Consider the following 13,499-nt stretch of genomic DNA (forward strand, 5'->3'; position numbering starts at 1 on the left):
CCAACCACACCACTGACAAGAAAGCCCTCATCTCATCTCATCTCATCGCATCAACTGCCACAGCTTGTATATCAGCCACCCTGCATCAACTGCACACTGCATCAACTGCACCCATCCCCTCGATATAGTTTCCACGAGACAAGGGATGTTTATTGTAAAAGCCGTATACGAGCAACTAATAGTATTGTGTACATGATTACCCATCATCGAATCTCATCACGTCTTGATAGACATACACGAATCATAATTATAAGAGAACCATACACCTAACCTCTCATCGCATCAGATGAGATCTGAGAAGAAAAAATCGGTATTGCTTGGAGGAGGTCCTGCCACCAGTCCACTGGGTATATCCACCTTCTCGCCTGATAGATCTAGAAGAAGTTATAGATGGTCTCTGGTACGAGGGTGGCGATCGACTCACCGAGAAGCTTGATCTTGAGGCCGATCTCTGTCAATGCTTTGATGTACCCTGCTGTTTCATCAGATGTGACATGACCACTGTCCCGCCGAAGCATGTTCAACCCATCAGTCCAATCTGCCCACCGTAACTGATCTGACGCGATTTGGTCTGCCAGGGAGCCTTCAGTGGCTGTTAGGAGAGAGAATGATAGGGGCGATGGTGTGAGATTGCTAGGCGGAGATAGGTCGAGGTGATCTCGCAAGTTGTTTGGTGGAGATGCACATGTGCCTGTGGCGATCTGGGTGATTGCTGCGATCTCAATCCGCTCTGGTAGATCTTCAAGTCCATTTCGAACGGCGAACTGAACCGCACTATCCACATAATGGAGATATTTCAAGCCGTTGTCCTATCGAGCCAATGAGCTTACTTTGGGAAGCACGTAATAGATCCATACCAGTCGTATGAATCTCCAATGCCCGTTTGGACGCCGCGAAGGACCGTTGGCTGGTGTGGGGATGCCATTGACAAACCATGCCCCTTGAAACAGGCACTGTATTCGTTGTTGACGGACGAACTCGGCGGACTCGCGGGTGATCTTCTCTTTCAAGTTCCTTGATTTTCCAGTATTAGCCAAGAACCCTAAGATGAGATGCCGAAATTCTTACCGCACAGGAACCTTGCTCAGAAGGTCGTCTTCTGCTTCAAGCTCTTGCATCTGCCTGTCCCTCACGGCGCGATACTCGCAGTCGAGGAAATCGTGCTCCACCTCGTGCCATGGCTTCATGTTTTCCCTTTGTAATGCCACTTTGACCCTTAAGAGAATTAGGGGTGAATATCACAAGGATTAGGAGAGACCATCACGTACTGGCTTCGAGCGAGCGCCACAATGCGAGAAAAATCGCCTGCCGCAGAGCCACTCTCATTCCACATTCGCAAGAAAAATTGTGTGGCAAGAGCATGAACCCGGTAAAAATTGAGGAAAAAAGGCTGGTATGTTGTTGATGTTGAATCTGATAATGGGTATGTTATTTGAGTTATGTTCCGCGATAGATTACTAACATGCAGGAGCGAAAATCATCCAATGCTCTGCAAGCAGTTCAACAATTTCATTTGAAGCCCTTGCGATGGGGCATCGCCTGTCTACCGGACGACTCAACTGTTCCGATATAACCTACGGACGATATCAATGTTGGTGTTGGTGATTAGGAGGAAGAATAAAGATAGCTCACTTTTGAGAATAGATCCGGGTCGTCTGCAACAAAATTACGCTGCGACATAATCAGTCGAGGGACTATACAACGAAAATTACGGTACTTACCAAACAATCAAGCCCAAGCTCCCCTACTTCTTGAAACTCGTGCACCAGGTTCTCACTTAAAAACCCAAGCTTCTGCCACTTCAATACTTCACCATCGCTATCCCGCTCTTCCTGAACTTTGCTACAATGCCATATATATTCAAGAGCGGACTCATGAAGAGGCTCGACTTCAGGCTCGACAAGCGTCGATTTCTTACGGTATGTCACGCGCACGATATTGGCCTGGAAGTCGAGAATCGAGGAGGTAAGGTCATCTATATTATGTGACGACATAAGTCGCTAAAAACCCATGAGTGGTCCGCGAAACACAAATGGGATATTACGCACAATAACCGCTTTCCGAACATTGAGCCGCTCTAGTTCAGAGATAAACTCATCCCACTCAGTATCATTGACGTGCGAAAGCAGGGAATTGATCAGCATCATGCTGCAGGAGCGTCAGTGCGTGCCTTATTCGAATTTCCTATGCGTTGCGCATACCTATGTAGAATCATTGCAGTATCTGCACTTCCAAGCCGATTTACGACAGTTTCTAAGGATCCTTTCTCCCTCCGCATCTGCTGGAAAACGATCTGGAAACCGTACCGATACACCGAGCCAGGGGGTGCAACAGGGGGAGCTCTACTCGAACTGGCGATCAGTGGCCCAGGCGCATTCATTGGATCAGCTTCAACAAGCTTCTTTAAGATAGCGGTAGCGGGGCGGCAAACGTTGATGAGGGAATTTGGCGAAGAGAGGATTTGGACAACTTTAAAAACGAAAGTGTTGTCAAGGGTTGACCAGCCGTAGTCCAGGTCCATCAGGTTGTGCATAGCTTCGAGGGCGTACTGAATTAGATACTCAGGACTTGACCTTGCACTGAGTCAAAACGACACGCACTGCAAGTGTGTTGCCGTGCTCGGTGCAAATGATTTGTGCGAGCTCGGCAAGACCCCCATGACTCAAAAATTCTTGAGCAAACTTTTCTTCCTGAAAGCACAGTTATTGTTGACATCGGCACCCTGAATGAATCCTCGACGCACTCTAATGAACTTCTTTAATGACCAGAGAGCCATCTTACAGGTTCTCTCATCTCGGACGAGGAGTTTCTGGACGATTTCTGCTGCCTCGATATTGGGACTATTGACTAGCCTGTAGAGCATTAGATATACAGCGTCAGTAATACATCTCGATCACAATCCCAGTATTACACACTTGAGATTCGCTTTGTTCTTGATCTTCTTCCGCAAATTCTCATTTACGACCAGCTCATCGGTATCTTTATCCCTCAAAGCAAAATTGGAGGAAGGCTCTGTCACTTTGAGATTAACGCAGAGCTGCCTGACTACATCATCGACGGTGAGTGTAGGGTCGATTCGAGTGCGAACGGTCACGCCCTCCTTGGTAGTAACATTGTTGGTTGGAATGAGTCCTGTTGACCTGGGACGCGTGGTATTCGTTGCAGGCGGTGCGAGAGTTGTGCGAGAAGCGCCAGGCGCTATAGAACCGTTGGTAGTCGACATAAGGATATTTGCGAGGTAAGAGCGAGATGGAGATATTAAATGAATAAAGATGGTTTATCGAAGCGATCTAGTAGAATCCAGTGGGATATTCCTGAGATGAAAGGCGGTTATCATTCATAAACGGGCATAAGTATATTGCAATAAGTTGTAGTCAGGTATGGAATACATCGTCTCCACCACGCGTTATAAGACACGCAGCTCTGACTGACGTGCAAATATTCTCGGATTTCATCACATCTGTAACAAGAGGGCAATATACTCACAGTATGTTTTGGCCAGACCTTCCACAAGCATTGACAAGACCTGAAAAAAGGGAGATAAGCATGTGAAGCAGGACAATGATGATAATACAAGATTCAGATTATGTAGTGTATCGTCTGCATGTAATGAAAACATTCGGCCTGACGTGCAAATAAAAAGATAGAAAATGGCTCATCAGATAGAGCGAATCTGGGCGGTTACTCACCGAACTCAGGTGCTCTGAGACTGCCAAGCCGCTACCAAAGATGAAGGTAATGAAATAGCGAGATATGCGGTGGTGCAAAAGAATGGACGGTGGTGGGATGAGAGGTGGAAAAGCGTTGTTGAGTCTTGACAACCTGGCCTGCAGACAGGCAGTAAATGAGATCTGCACTGTGACGCAGTACAAGCACGAAACTTTGATGAGTATCGCGTGACTCCCCGCAACAGCACAACAGAGGTAAAGTTTGAGCACTGCCAGAGCAGAAAACAAGCGTGTTTAAGCGCGCAAACCAGACTACCGTGAGATCTTGTTGCCTCCAATCATCGTGAACATCATTCATCGTACCATTTCTTGGACGACTTCGTGGCAGGCACTCGACGACAATCATCGCAACGACCGGAATAATAATGATCTGCGAAGGTTCTTTGAACCCATTCAGGACGAAATTTGACTTTTTTGATGGAAACCTTGTGAAAAGACACGTTTCTATTGACTCTGCAACGTCACTGTCGTATTACTAGTAACTACGTACGTACGGCTGCAACGCTCTGCAACGCTGACGAAGATCTGAACAGAACGAATTAGCGACCAACGAATGAATTCTTCCTCGACGTTAAGTGAGGACCACAGCTACTATGGAATCTCTCTGGCTGACCTCACTGTGTGTAGCTGATTCTTGTAGATTATAATTGATGCACAATGCATTTACTTGCAATTGCAGAGCAACTCATGACGGTTCCCGGTGCAAGTCCCAAGTCAGCCTCTCTGAACGTCATGTACGCACCGAGCGGCTGGCTACTAAACGAACCCGCTTCTCTTTATACCAACTTCTCGGTCATTGGTTTGCGTTTACTGGTTGTTCATCATGTCATCCCATACCCTCCCGAGGTCTTTCACTGTCGAACGCTCGGATTCTCCAGCATCATCATATGGGAGAGCGTCGATGAAGAATCCTCGACCCATCCTTCGAGACTTGCGAAACACTCTAGCACTGCAGGCAACCGAGGGCAGCCGTGATAATATCGAACAAGGTGTTCCCTTTGACACCTCCTCCTTCTCCGTCACAGAAAATCCCTCCTCCCCGGGACGTCGTAGGCACCACCGCGGAAATGACAAGTATCGAGTCAGCCCCATTGCCCTCCCTGCTACTCCGCATACTGTACCCTCGCTCAACATGCCAGGGTACACACTTGTCGATGCGCTTGCCTGTCACGTTTCGAATCGTGATACATCCGCTGAAGAAGAAATTATTTTCAGTCACAAGCGTAGCTCATCGATGATCGTTTCAGATTCTGATTATGGAAACCCCAATATCGACAACAAATCCTTCCTTCTTGAATCCAAACATGCTACCATCCATCACTGTACCAAACCGTTCAATCCGTGGAAAGCTCCGCTGAGCCGTCGCGTCGTCAATCAGAACGCCCTGGTCTTCACCATCCCTCCGTGCTCTCCCACATTCCCACTCAGCCCACCTACTGCATCAAGCTCTCCGATATCTGACCTTCTTTCCAAACGTTCTGGTAGGATGTTCAGGCTCGTCCCAGCCCAGAATGACCGCTTCGTGCATGTTGTTGCAACCGACCCGACTGATTATCGCATCGAAAGCCCACCGGAAAGTTATTGCTTGTCCTCCCCGACACGTATCGGCTTTCCTCCTGATATGCTCGCACTGCTTCAGGAACTCGATGAACTTGCTAGTTGGGTCCAAGATTTTCCATACCCTGAAGAGGCTTCAGGGGCACTTGACACCCTCACCGTTGGTTCGACTGTACCTGTATCATGTCCGCATGCGCTCCGACGGCTCAGCAATGACCAAGGTGACCGTTTCCTCCAACAACCCGTGTTGCCAGACAAAGGTAAGAGTCGGATGCTGACCGAATCTATGGATGATATATCCGAGGTAAATCAATTTGTTTTGTTGGTGTTTTTTCCAGCATTGATCTCCTTAGAAGTGCCAGTTTCATTCGGCCATTCCACCAGCCAACACACCTGTCACACGGAGGCACTCAGTCCGATATATATACGAGCCTCAGGTACATATCTTCCTTTCCATTTACATCATATACTCTTGGTTGATAATTCATGAAGGGCACACCATCATTCTTGGTTGGTAGTTCTACCTCACCGGTCGCATACCCCGCAGAAGGGTACCGGAGTCCACCTCGCGAAGTCATCGTACCTGGTCCATCTTCCATCACCAGTCTCAATGCAAGCACCCCTGTCATCCGAGCATGCGGTCGCCGCTCCGTCCCTAATGTATCACCCCCGCCCTTGGTCTCTCCACCTACTGGCCTGACCTCGTTCAAGGCGTTCTTCAAGAGGTCTCGCTCCAATACAATGTCAGCGTCCCAATCAAACACGTGCGGGAGGGAGAAGAAGAAGTTCGGGTGGTTGAAGATATAACGTATAGCAGTGCTAGTGAATTTCTTCGAATTTTCTTCAAATGTTTCTTCGGATGTTTCTTTACCCTTGTTCTGTTGGTTCTCGTCATATGTATTTGTAGTAGTTTTTCGCTTATAATGCCAATTTCAAATTCGCGAACATACCGGCGTACGTATCGTACATCACCACATTTTGTTCTGTAAGGCCGACAACACAGCCCTGAAGGAAGACCTCAGTACTTTTACAAGTGAGCCATGACCACTGTGTACGCGAAGTAAGTCTGTAGACCTATCGAGTAAACCCTACTGGTCACTGTATGACTTTGGCACTAGTCAGCCTCTTCAACCGGAGGGCTAAATGCCGCAGTCAGCCGCAGCCGTTCGCTTCAGGTGGGGACCATGGTATTCCCCGATGCTTTGGTGCGTCTGCATTGTTCTTTTTCTGCATTGCTTTTTGGTACCGAATGTCTTCCGGCACGCCCTCACGCATCCCTCGTCCTCCGGCTCGCCCATCTCCTTTGCCGTCCCCGCCGTCGCTCGAGATCGCAGCCGTCCTCGCTCAAGCAGGCCCGTTCGACGATCTCAAGTCACTCGTCCCATCGGTCTCGTTCACAGGGAGCTCAGAAGATCATGAAAGTGATTGGGAGGACGTGCCGCCTTTCCCAAAGGATCACCAGCCACCTATATTCATTATCCAAGGTCACCGCGCTCAAGTACCATTCGCTGTTCGTCCAGGTGTCATCGCTCTCGGAGACATACATCCAGACGAACGCACCGCTCGTATCATTCTCTCTGCACCAACAATCCCGCGCATGAACTTGGTCATGAAGGAACAGCTCTTCATGAACACTTGGGTTGTGAGTTATGGATTTTTTTTTTAGTTTGTCACTTTAGCTGACGAAATCGAATGTAGGATAGGCTAACTCCTCAGCGTCCCCCCAGGCACGTACCCTGGACTAGTGATAATTTGGTTCCTAGGCGTGACTGGATTTCTGAGGGTTCCATCTTTCCGGCTGAAACCATCAAGTTGCAAAATGGGAAGATACGACAAGCACGGATGGATCAACAGAGCCCGAATGGATCTTCCAAAGAAACGTTCCCTCATTCTACGCCCTGCATTCCAGGCGTCCGAAGCCACAGGGAGACTGCTGTTATTTCAAAGGAATGTTCCGGGCATCAGGTCGGATGTAATCGATGGTCCGTTCACGTTCCAATGACTGCTATCAAGCAAAATACAGTTTCATCTGGACCAGGACCCATTACACCCATTCGCGGACGAATGGGGACACGGGCACATTTCTCGGCCAGTCCCGTTCTTGAATCTTGCTCTGATAAGACAATAAAGCAACTGGCATCAACATGCCGCAAGTCATCTCGCACGTTGCCACAACTCGGTTCTATTGATTCCCTGGCTATTCGAAGAGGCAAGAAGGTCTCAGGTTTGCAACTCAAGGAAATGGACGATATGGACTATCCGGATATCCCTACGGCCTTCCGCGGATCTCCAACCGTCTGGTCACCGAAATTTGATCCTGGAGTTCCCAGTCCCGATGGAAAAAATTTCACCGACCACAGTAGTATGCTATCAAGTCTCAGATCGCAATACGCCGCACTTAATACGAGTGGGATTTCCATACCTGCGATGCACAACAACAAGGGATGTCAAGATACATTTGTTGACTCGGACACGGACTCTGTATCATTAATGCCATCATCCTCCCGTGACGATGAATGGGCCTTTGAGAATGACCTCGATCTTGATCTTCAGAGCGCCCTTGACAACGTGTCTCGTTGTCCGACACCTTCATTTACGCCCAAGATCGTGCCAGATATGGCAAGGGAGTCTTTGAACATCACTCCGGATCGTTGTTCCGCCCGCTCCAGCCTGACTCGTTCTTTCTCACCTCCTTGTCGGCAGTCAGTAGTCCCTGCAGTCAAGGTTTCTCTAGCGCCCCTGACTGATCCACCACGCGTCCCTCTTCCCCCTCCTCCTGTTTTAATTACTCCTTCTACCCCTCCACGGGTGAGAGGAATTTTAAAGAAGGTCAAGAGCGTTCGCTTCGAGGATGTCAGATGCAGTCAAGATGTGGGCCTATTCGCCGTGCCAGTACCGGAGTCAACAGTAGCAAAACGACCTTCTCCTCTACGGAACAGCTTCGTGAGCCCTATCGATAGCGCCACGTCGGCAGACGCAAAGGAGCCTGTGAATATTGAACCTGCGACAGGTCCTCTTCAAGTTGTGCCGCTGCCCAAGGCAATTCAGGAACCTGTCATCAAGAAGAAGTCGCACACAACGAAGTCCAAGCTCGTTCCTAAGGGTACCATACTCAGCTCTTATCGCACGTCTGAGGTACCCATTCTGAAATTCGTCGACACCAACGCCTGCCAGCAGGTCCCGCCTGTACCCGAGCTCAACGGGTCGGCGACCTCTACTCCTGGCCGTCATAATCGTGTCGCCAGTGGAGAGAAGGAAAACGCGCAAACTGCCTATGCTCGTGCTCGCAAGCGATGGTCGACGATGAACGAGAACGATCTCAGGATGGGAGTCGAGGGTGTTGCACCCAAGAGCCGTCTTACTACGCCTCTGAGGAACATTTTCAAGTTCAAATAAACTACATATTCCTGTCGCTACCTTTTTTGTGTTCTTGACTATTGTCTGTTGGGGCGAAGCCCTATGGTACACAATACCTACGTGCTATCTTATATCCATTGCCTCTTATATTCGTTATTTCGTTAGGCTCTTTATAATTTACTCGTCAAATTCTCTTACCTCGTCATAGTGTTATATGAACCTGGCAACTTCAAGGCCTGGTGGTCTAGTAGTATGATTCCTTGTTAGGGTTACCACGTTTCGAGGAGGTCCCGGGTTCAATTCCCGGCCAGGCCCAAATTTTTACCTTTTTATTCCCCATCGTCCCTGACTTCGGCCTCATAATTAAAGGCGCCAAACCGACTCAGCGGTACTCCCTGCTTTGATCGTACGACAGTCGGTTAACATATGTTAGTATTTCAAATAATGGCCCCGGCGCAGCGCTCACTAGGCCCTCAAACTTGTTAACGGTCAGAAAGAAGCTTGACTTGATCGAAAGATCTGCAATCTTCATATACCACACAGTTCTTCTTTTTTTTTGGCAACACAAAAAGCAATCGGTTTGCGCCAACATCATATCGGCGCTTCTGGTCATAGTACGGAGGAACATCTATCTTCATTCGTCTATGGTCTGTCTACTAGTAGGGAGAGCAGCTACAACACTGTCGCAAAGGGTTGCAAGTTAATAATGTAGGTACCCCACCTTCCTCCGTGCCAGCTCGCGAAATCCTTCCATGCAGCGCTACTTTCACCATTGGTAACTTTGATCCAGGTGAGCCACGCTCCGAGAATACCGTCTGCATACGTGACGGTGTTTCCCATGACGAACTTCCCTCCACCATTCTTCGACAGCCAGTCGTCTACGGCAACAAGGCCTTCCTTAGCCTTTGCCCAATCAGCGTCACGCTGGGCACCAGCAGGGGAGAACTCCTCAATCTTCTTCCCATAGGCTGCCTCTCTGGTGACTCTGAAGTACTTCTCACTGGAAGGATTCAGGATGTAGCAGCTCGTGGCGAGCTGATGAGGGAAGATGCTTCCGATGCTTCCTGTAACTCCGGCCTCTAATGCTGCCATCAACGGCTTTGTGCCGGGGGGAAACAAGGTAGTTCCACTTGGGTAGGTCGTATCAAGGTATTCGGCGATAAGGAAGGAGTCAGCAACAACCTTCCCAGTATTGGGGTCATTAATGATGGGGAGGGTGTATAATGGGCTGCCATCAGCCTTGGCGCCTGTAGCTGGCGCCCCAATTTTTTTCGCAAGAGCTTCGATGTCAGGGTACTCGACCCACTCGGTCTTGTACGCAACACCCTTGATGTTCAAAGCATATCTAGGTGAGCGAAAGGTAAGCGACTGCCTATATCATTGCATACACCGAGCACATACCGGGCCTTCCAGGTATTCGGGGACCACGCATTCAGCGCCAGGGTCGAGGGGAGGTCGTAGAATATAATCGGAGATGACATATTGATCGAGTGACTTTGGGTCTGCCATCTGAAGGGCCATTAATACCTGTTCGGGACTCCGCTACGGGAATGGACAGAACATAAATATGGTGAGTACATCGAAGACTTCTCACAGTATTGTTCACCTCGCCACGAGGACGTTCTTTGTGGCCCCCGAAATGTGTGATTATACACGTCAGACAAGGAAAAGAAACCACATCATACCTTGATAAATATTATAGTCTTAGTGTTTTCGTAATGCCATCAAAAGGTTGTGATCAAGAGACAGAATGAAACATGATATGATACGGCCGTACGCCCGCATCTAAGCATGAGAAGTGGCCCATCGATTCTTATGAACCCTAAGTTTGGTTCTTACTCTCAAAGGCCACGGCCACGGCCGCGACCCAAATGTCCACCCCTGATGGCGCCTCTTCCGGCAAACCCGATTCGAAACCCTCTGGCCATTATAGGCGGGCCCCACTGACCTGGCTCCCCAGGATAGTCCTGCGGGGACTCCCCCGTTTCGCGAGACCGAGGAAACCGTCCTGGCATGGGAGGGCCTTCGTCTTCGTCGTTATCATTCTGAACATCCGTGGGTGGCTATTTTGATCCAGAAATTAATCATCAGTCAGAACTCAGTCAGCCGAGATCTCACCTCCAAATCAATGACGAGAGCTCCCATGTGCCACCCAGCAGCCGCTATAGCAAAGCAAAACATCTTATCCCTCTGTGCATTCCCGTGACCAAAGCTGACCTCCGCGGGCTCGGAGATGCCCGGAGGATACGGACCGCCGTTGGCGACAGCAGCGCTCCTGCGTGCTTCAGTTCCGTAGCCCCCTGGCTGACCGGGAGGAAGCTGGCCAGGATCACCGAGGCCGAGTGCACCTCGAGAATATTCACCCCACGTCAAAAGCTTCCCGGTGGATGTAAGAGCACCGTAATGGTAATCTCCAAGAACAACAGAGATAACGTCGTTGTTTTGAAGTGCGGGGAGAATCAAAGGATTCGAATTGGCATGTGTTTCGTGAGAACCCAAGAGAATGACAGAACTGGAACCGGGAGAATAAGCAACAAAGGTTTGAAATTGCGCAGAGATCTGGGAAACGGTTCAGCAACGTAGGAACGTTCGAAACTTTGCCGAGATAATTACATGAGATATTCGCAAGCTCTGCGGCGGCTTCAACTGGGAAGAAACATAAGCGGGGTGCTGCTGAACCTTGTCGACTTCAGAGAAGTTAGGAAGCTGAAAAGGCATGAGGCAGTTATTGTTCCACGAATAAAATTAACCCACATATTCCCATCTCTCAGACCGAACGGCAACATCGCTTTCAACAGGAATCGAGAGAACATGACCATGATTAGTCAAACCGATGAGCCTACTCTCCAAAGCTGCAAGCTTAACAAGTTTCACAGGTTCCGCTAACCCAAGTGGGAGCTCCGGTAGTTGAGGCAGCGGTGGTAACATTGTGGGTTCTTGGCGAAGCTCCCATGTCGAGCATGGGATAACACCATCCTCTGTAGCGTGAGCCTTTTGGTTCGCGGCATCCATAGCCACATCTTGTGCAGCGATGACGTCCTTGAGAGGTGCAGCGAACGGCCACCACACATACACATCACCAGATTTGGTAAGGACTGACGAAAAGTTCCAGCCAGATTCAACCAGCACAGGTGTAGAATCCAACGTTGTTGCGTTGAGTGCCGGTGTGTCGAGCCTGAAGGGACGACCCCAGCTTAAAAAGGTCCAAACGTGATGCTGATCGTCCAGCGTAGTGGCATGCAGCCGCCCACAACTAATAAATATGAATAAGTGTTTTTACTCGACGCACGAGAACACTCAAACCTAATGCTCCGCGTAGGAGATGGCATATCAAGCCTCAACGGTGTATGAGCTGGTTTTGCCGGTTCGGAGTACCCATCGTGTTGTAGAGCATACGAGGTGCCATTCAAAGTTCCTGGGTGCGATATCAGTTTCTGTCCTTAATATCGCACGATAATCTGTGGACCCACCCCACACATACACGCTACCAGCAGAGTCCAGTGCAAAGAATGCCCTGTTTGGAGTCACATGAGCAGTTTTGTCGTGTGAGACGACGACGACGTACCATCCAGCGGCTGAGAGGCTGACTATACGCGCGCCTGATTTGATCTGCAACTCAACCGGGTAGGGAACATCATGAAGAGTTGTGCTTGGTATTTTCCTCAATCCTAATCTTCCCTTTGAAGTTTCGCTACGTGAAATAATTCGACTTAGCGGAAGAGTAACGGAATCGCGTAATAATAAGACTGCTTACCCCCATACGTAAGTCTTGGGGTTGAGCAAACCTCTATAGAGATGTTTCCATCCGCTTATTCGTGCGGTCCTCTCGTCTGTAAAATTGAAATCCTCTTCCAACTTCCTCTTCCAGAATGTCTCATCGTTGCACAATCGCGCAAAGAAGTGATCTGTTTGTCCCAGATGGATGAGATCTGGAATTGCAAGCCAAGGCAATACATTATCCAAAATAACTTCGATAGGTAAGTCAGAAAGCATAGTCATCGGGTGAATGGTTGTGATACAAAGTCTTAACTGGCAAGTCAGAGAGTACAACTGAGGGAGCTGCGACTGGGGAGCTGCGGTATCAACTGTGCCATGATGTCACGACTCACGCATGTCGCGGGGGGTTGATCGGTTAATCTATCATGCTGCGGGGGGTTGCCTGGTAACCATATTAAGGAGCAGAGACTAAAGACTGTTTTACATGTTAGGATGTCATGAAGCTTTGAATTCGAGTCTCGCGGAGAATCACGCCGAAAAGTCGTCGCAAACTTAGACTACTCGCTAGGGCATGGGCGGCCGCGCACTTAGCCTAGATCGCAGTACGTGGCTATTCAAACATATGTCCGCTTCAACTTGAAGTTCTTGTCAACAACTCATCCGTACATGCCCCCATTTTGCTTAAATCCTGTACGTAGCAAATGCCGGTCGTGCGTAAATCACAAACCCAGCCGCGCCACTTGGCGGCTCTACTCTACTTCAAGTACTATTTGCAGTGGTGGGGGAGACACACACTTCGTAATTTGAAGTCATTCAATTCGAAGCATCTCCTGCCTCGCTCGTTTGGTATGATCCTTCTCATAATTAGGGGCACTGTTACTCCTTTTTTGTAGATTGGAAATGCTGGTCTAGCCAGACAAACTTCACCGGAGGCGTAGCCAGGAACGATCACCAAACGCTATTTTGTATCCTGACCGTCTAGGGCATGGTGTAACATATCAAAACGAGGGTGTCAATGAAGGGCGCCCATCGAGATCGCCGCAGCACTCTGACGGCAGACCGCTCAACTCAACTGATAGTGGCGTGCTCTCTATTGCTCTCTTTCTTTTTTGTAGTCGCACGTTTAGCATAATCCGCTGC

General features: G+C 49.1%; 5 protein-coding genes and 1 non-coding gene across 6 annotated transcripts; 3 read left to right on the forward strand and 3 right to left on the reverse strand.

Moving 5' to 3' along the window:
- Positions 1–90: 90 nt before the first annotated feature.
- F5147DRAFT_60398 (ELMO/CED-12 family-domain-containing protein) lies at positions 91–3,471 on the reverse strand. Its single transcript, XM_041432291.1, has 13 exons — positions 2,916–3,471; positions 2,744–2,852; positions 2,601–2,690; positions 2,202–2,548; positions 2,049–2,148; positions 1,722–2,000; positions 1,633–1,671; positions 1,463–1,574; positions 1,269–1,413; positions 1,069–1,215; positions 858–1,014; positions 425–809; positions 91–374 (listed from the first exon to the last, which is right to left on the reverse strand). Exons 1-13 carry the CDS (start codon positions 3,221–3,223, stop codon positions 283–285), a joined length of 2,310 nt encoding a protein of 769 aa, XP_041295609.1. The 5' UTR covers positions 3,224–3,471; the 3' UTR covers positions 91–282.
- A 1,135-nt stretch (positions 3,472–4,606) lies between these two features.
- F5147DRAFT_682484 (uncharacterized protein) lies at positions 4,607–6,232 on the forward strand. Its single transcript, XM_041436460.1, has 3 exons — positions 4,607–5,589; positions 5,642–5,722; positions 5,778–6,232. The coding sequence occupies exons 1-3, from the start codon at positions 4,630–4,632 to the stop codon at positions 6,090–6,092; spliced, it is 1,356 nt and encodes a 451-aa protein (XP_041295610.1). The 5' UTR covers positions 4,607–4,629; the 3' UTR covers positions 6,093–6,232.
- A 317-nt stretch (positions 6,233–6,549) lies between these two features.
- On the forward strand, positions 6,550–8,681 carry F5147DRAFT_536991 (uncharacterized protein; the record flags this gene model as incomplete). Its single annotated transcript, XM_041430172.1, has 2 exons — positions 6,550–6,927; positions 6,984–8,681. Coding segments are annotated over 2 exons (2,076 nt in total), but the record flags the coding sequence as incomplete, so codon positions are not given.
- A 194-nt stretch (positions 8,682–8,875) lies between these two features.
- Positions 8,876–8,957, forward strand: F5147DRAFT_t52. Its single transcript has one exon. It is a non-coding gene; the product is annotated as a tRNA-Pro (tRNA).
- A 70-nt stretch (positions 8,958–9,027) lies between these two features.
- On the reverse strand, positions 9,028–10,150 carry F5147DRAFT_835167 (uncharacterized protein). Its single transcript, XM_041443948.1, has 2 exons — positions 10,044–10,150; positions 9,028–9,987 (listed from the first exon to the last, which is right to left on the reverse strand). The coding sequence occupies exons 1-2, from the start codon at positions 10,121–10,123 to the stop codon at positions 9,315–9,317; spliced, it is 753 nt and encodes a 250-aa protein (XP_041295612.1). The 5' UTR covers positions 10,124–10,150; the 3' UTR covers positions 9,028–9,314.
- A 211-nt stretch (positions 10,151–10,361) lies between these two features.
- On the reverse strand, positions 10,362–12,732 carry F5147DRAFT_631826 (RCC1 BLIP-II). The gene is made up of 8 exons (XM_041432811.1): positions 12,397–12,732; positions 12,208–12,333; positions 12,113–12,156; positions 11,946–12,057; positions 11,397–11,895; positions 11,256–11,348; positions 10,761–11,201; positions 10,362–10,705 (listed from the first exon to the last, which is right to left on the reverse strand). Exons 1-8 carry the CDS (start codon positions 12,639–12,641, stop codon positions 10,484–10,486), a joined length of 1,782 nt encoding a protein of 593 aa, XP_041295613.1. The 5' UTR covers positions 12,642–12,732; the 3' UTR covers positions 10,362–10,483.
- Positions 12,733–13,499: the final 767 nt, after the last annotated feature.

Source organism: Suillus discolor, assembly GCF_016758755.1.
Source record: "Suillus discolor strain FC423 chromosome Unknown F5147scaffold_13, whole genome shotgun sequence".
Taxonomy (NCBI): Eukaryota; Fungi; Basidiomycota; class Agaricomycetes; order Boletales; family Suillaceae; genus Suillus; species Suillus discolor.

Excerpts from the sequence above, each read along its gene's own strand:
- F5147DRAFT_60398 (XM_041432291.1), bottom strand. The coding sequence starts at position 3,223 with ATGTCGACTACCAACGGTTCTATAGCGCCTGGCGCTTCTCGCACAACT. Across the intron at positions 2,853-2,915 it reads AAGAACAAAGCGAATCTCAA|GCTAGTCAATAGTCCCAATA; the intron begins GTGTGTAATACT and ends AATGCTCTACAG. Across the intron at positions 1,216-1,268 it reads GTGGCGCTCGCTCGAAGCCA|GGTCAAAGTGGCATTACAAA; the intron begins GTACGTGATGGT and ends AATTCTCTTAAG.
- F5147DRAFT_682484 (XM_041436460.1), top strand. The coding sequence starts at position 4,630 with ATGAAGAATCCTCGACCCATCCTTCGAGACTTGCGAAACACTCTAGCA. Across the intron at positions 5,590-5,641 it reads CTATGGATGATATATCCGAG|TGCCAGTTTCATTCGGCCAT; the intron begins GTAAATCAATTT and ends TCTCCTTAGAAG. Across the intron at positions 5,723-5,777 it reads GATATATATACGAGCCTCAG|GGCACACCATCATTCTTGGT; the intron begins GTACATATCTTC and ends TAATTCATGAAG.
- F5147DRAFT_835167 (XM_041443948.1), bottom strand. The coding sequence starts at position 10,123 with ATGTCATCTCCGATTATATTCTACGACCTCCCCTCGACCCTGGCGCTG. Across the intron at positions 9,988-10,043 it reads CCGAATACCTGGAAGGCCCG|ATATGCTTTGAACATCAAGG; the intron begins GTATGTGCTCGG and ends TCGCTCACCTAG.
- F5147DRAFT_631826 (XM_041432811.1), bottom strand. The coding sequence starts at position 12,641 with ATGACTATGCTTTCTGACTTACCTATCGAAGTTATTTTGGATAATGTA. Across the intron at positions 12,334-12,396 it reads CCCAAGACTTACGTATGGGG|CGAAACTTCAAAGGGAAGAT; the intron begins GTAAGCAGTCTT and ends TATTTCACGTAG. Across the intron at positions 12,157-12,207 it reads AGCCTCTCAGCCGCTGGATG|GGCATTCTTTGCACTGGACT; the intron begins GTACGTCGTCGT and ends GACTCCAAACAG.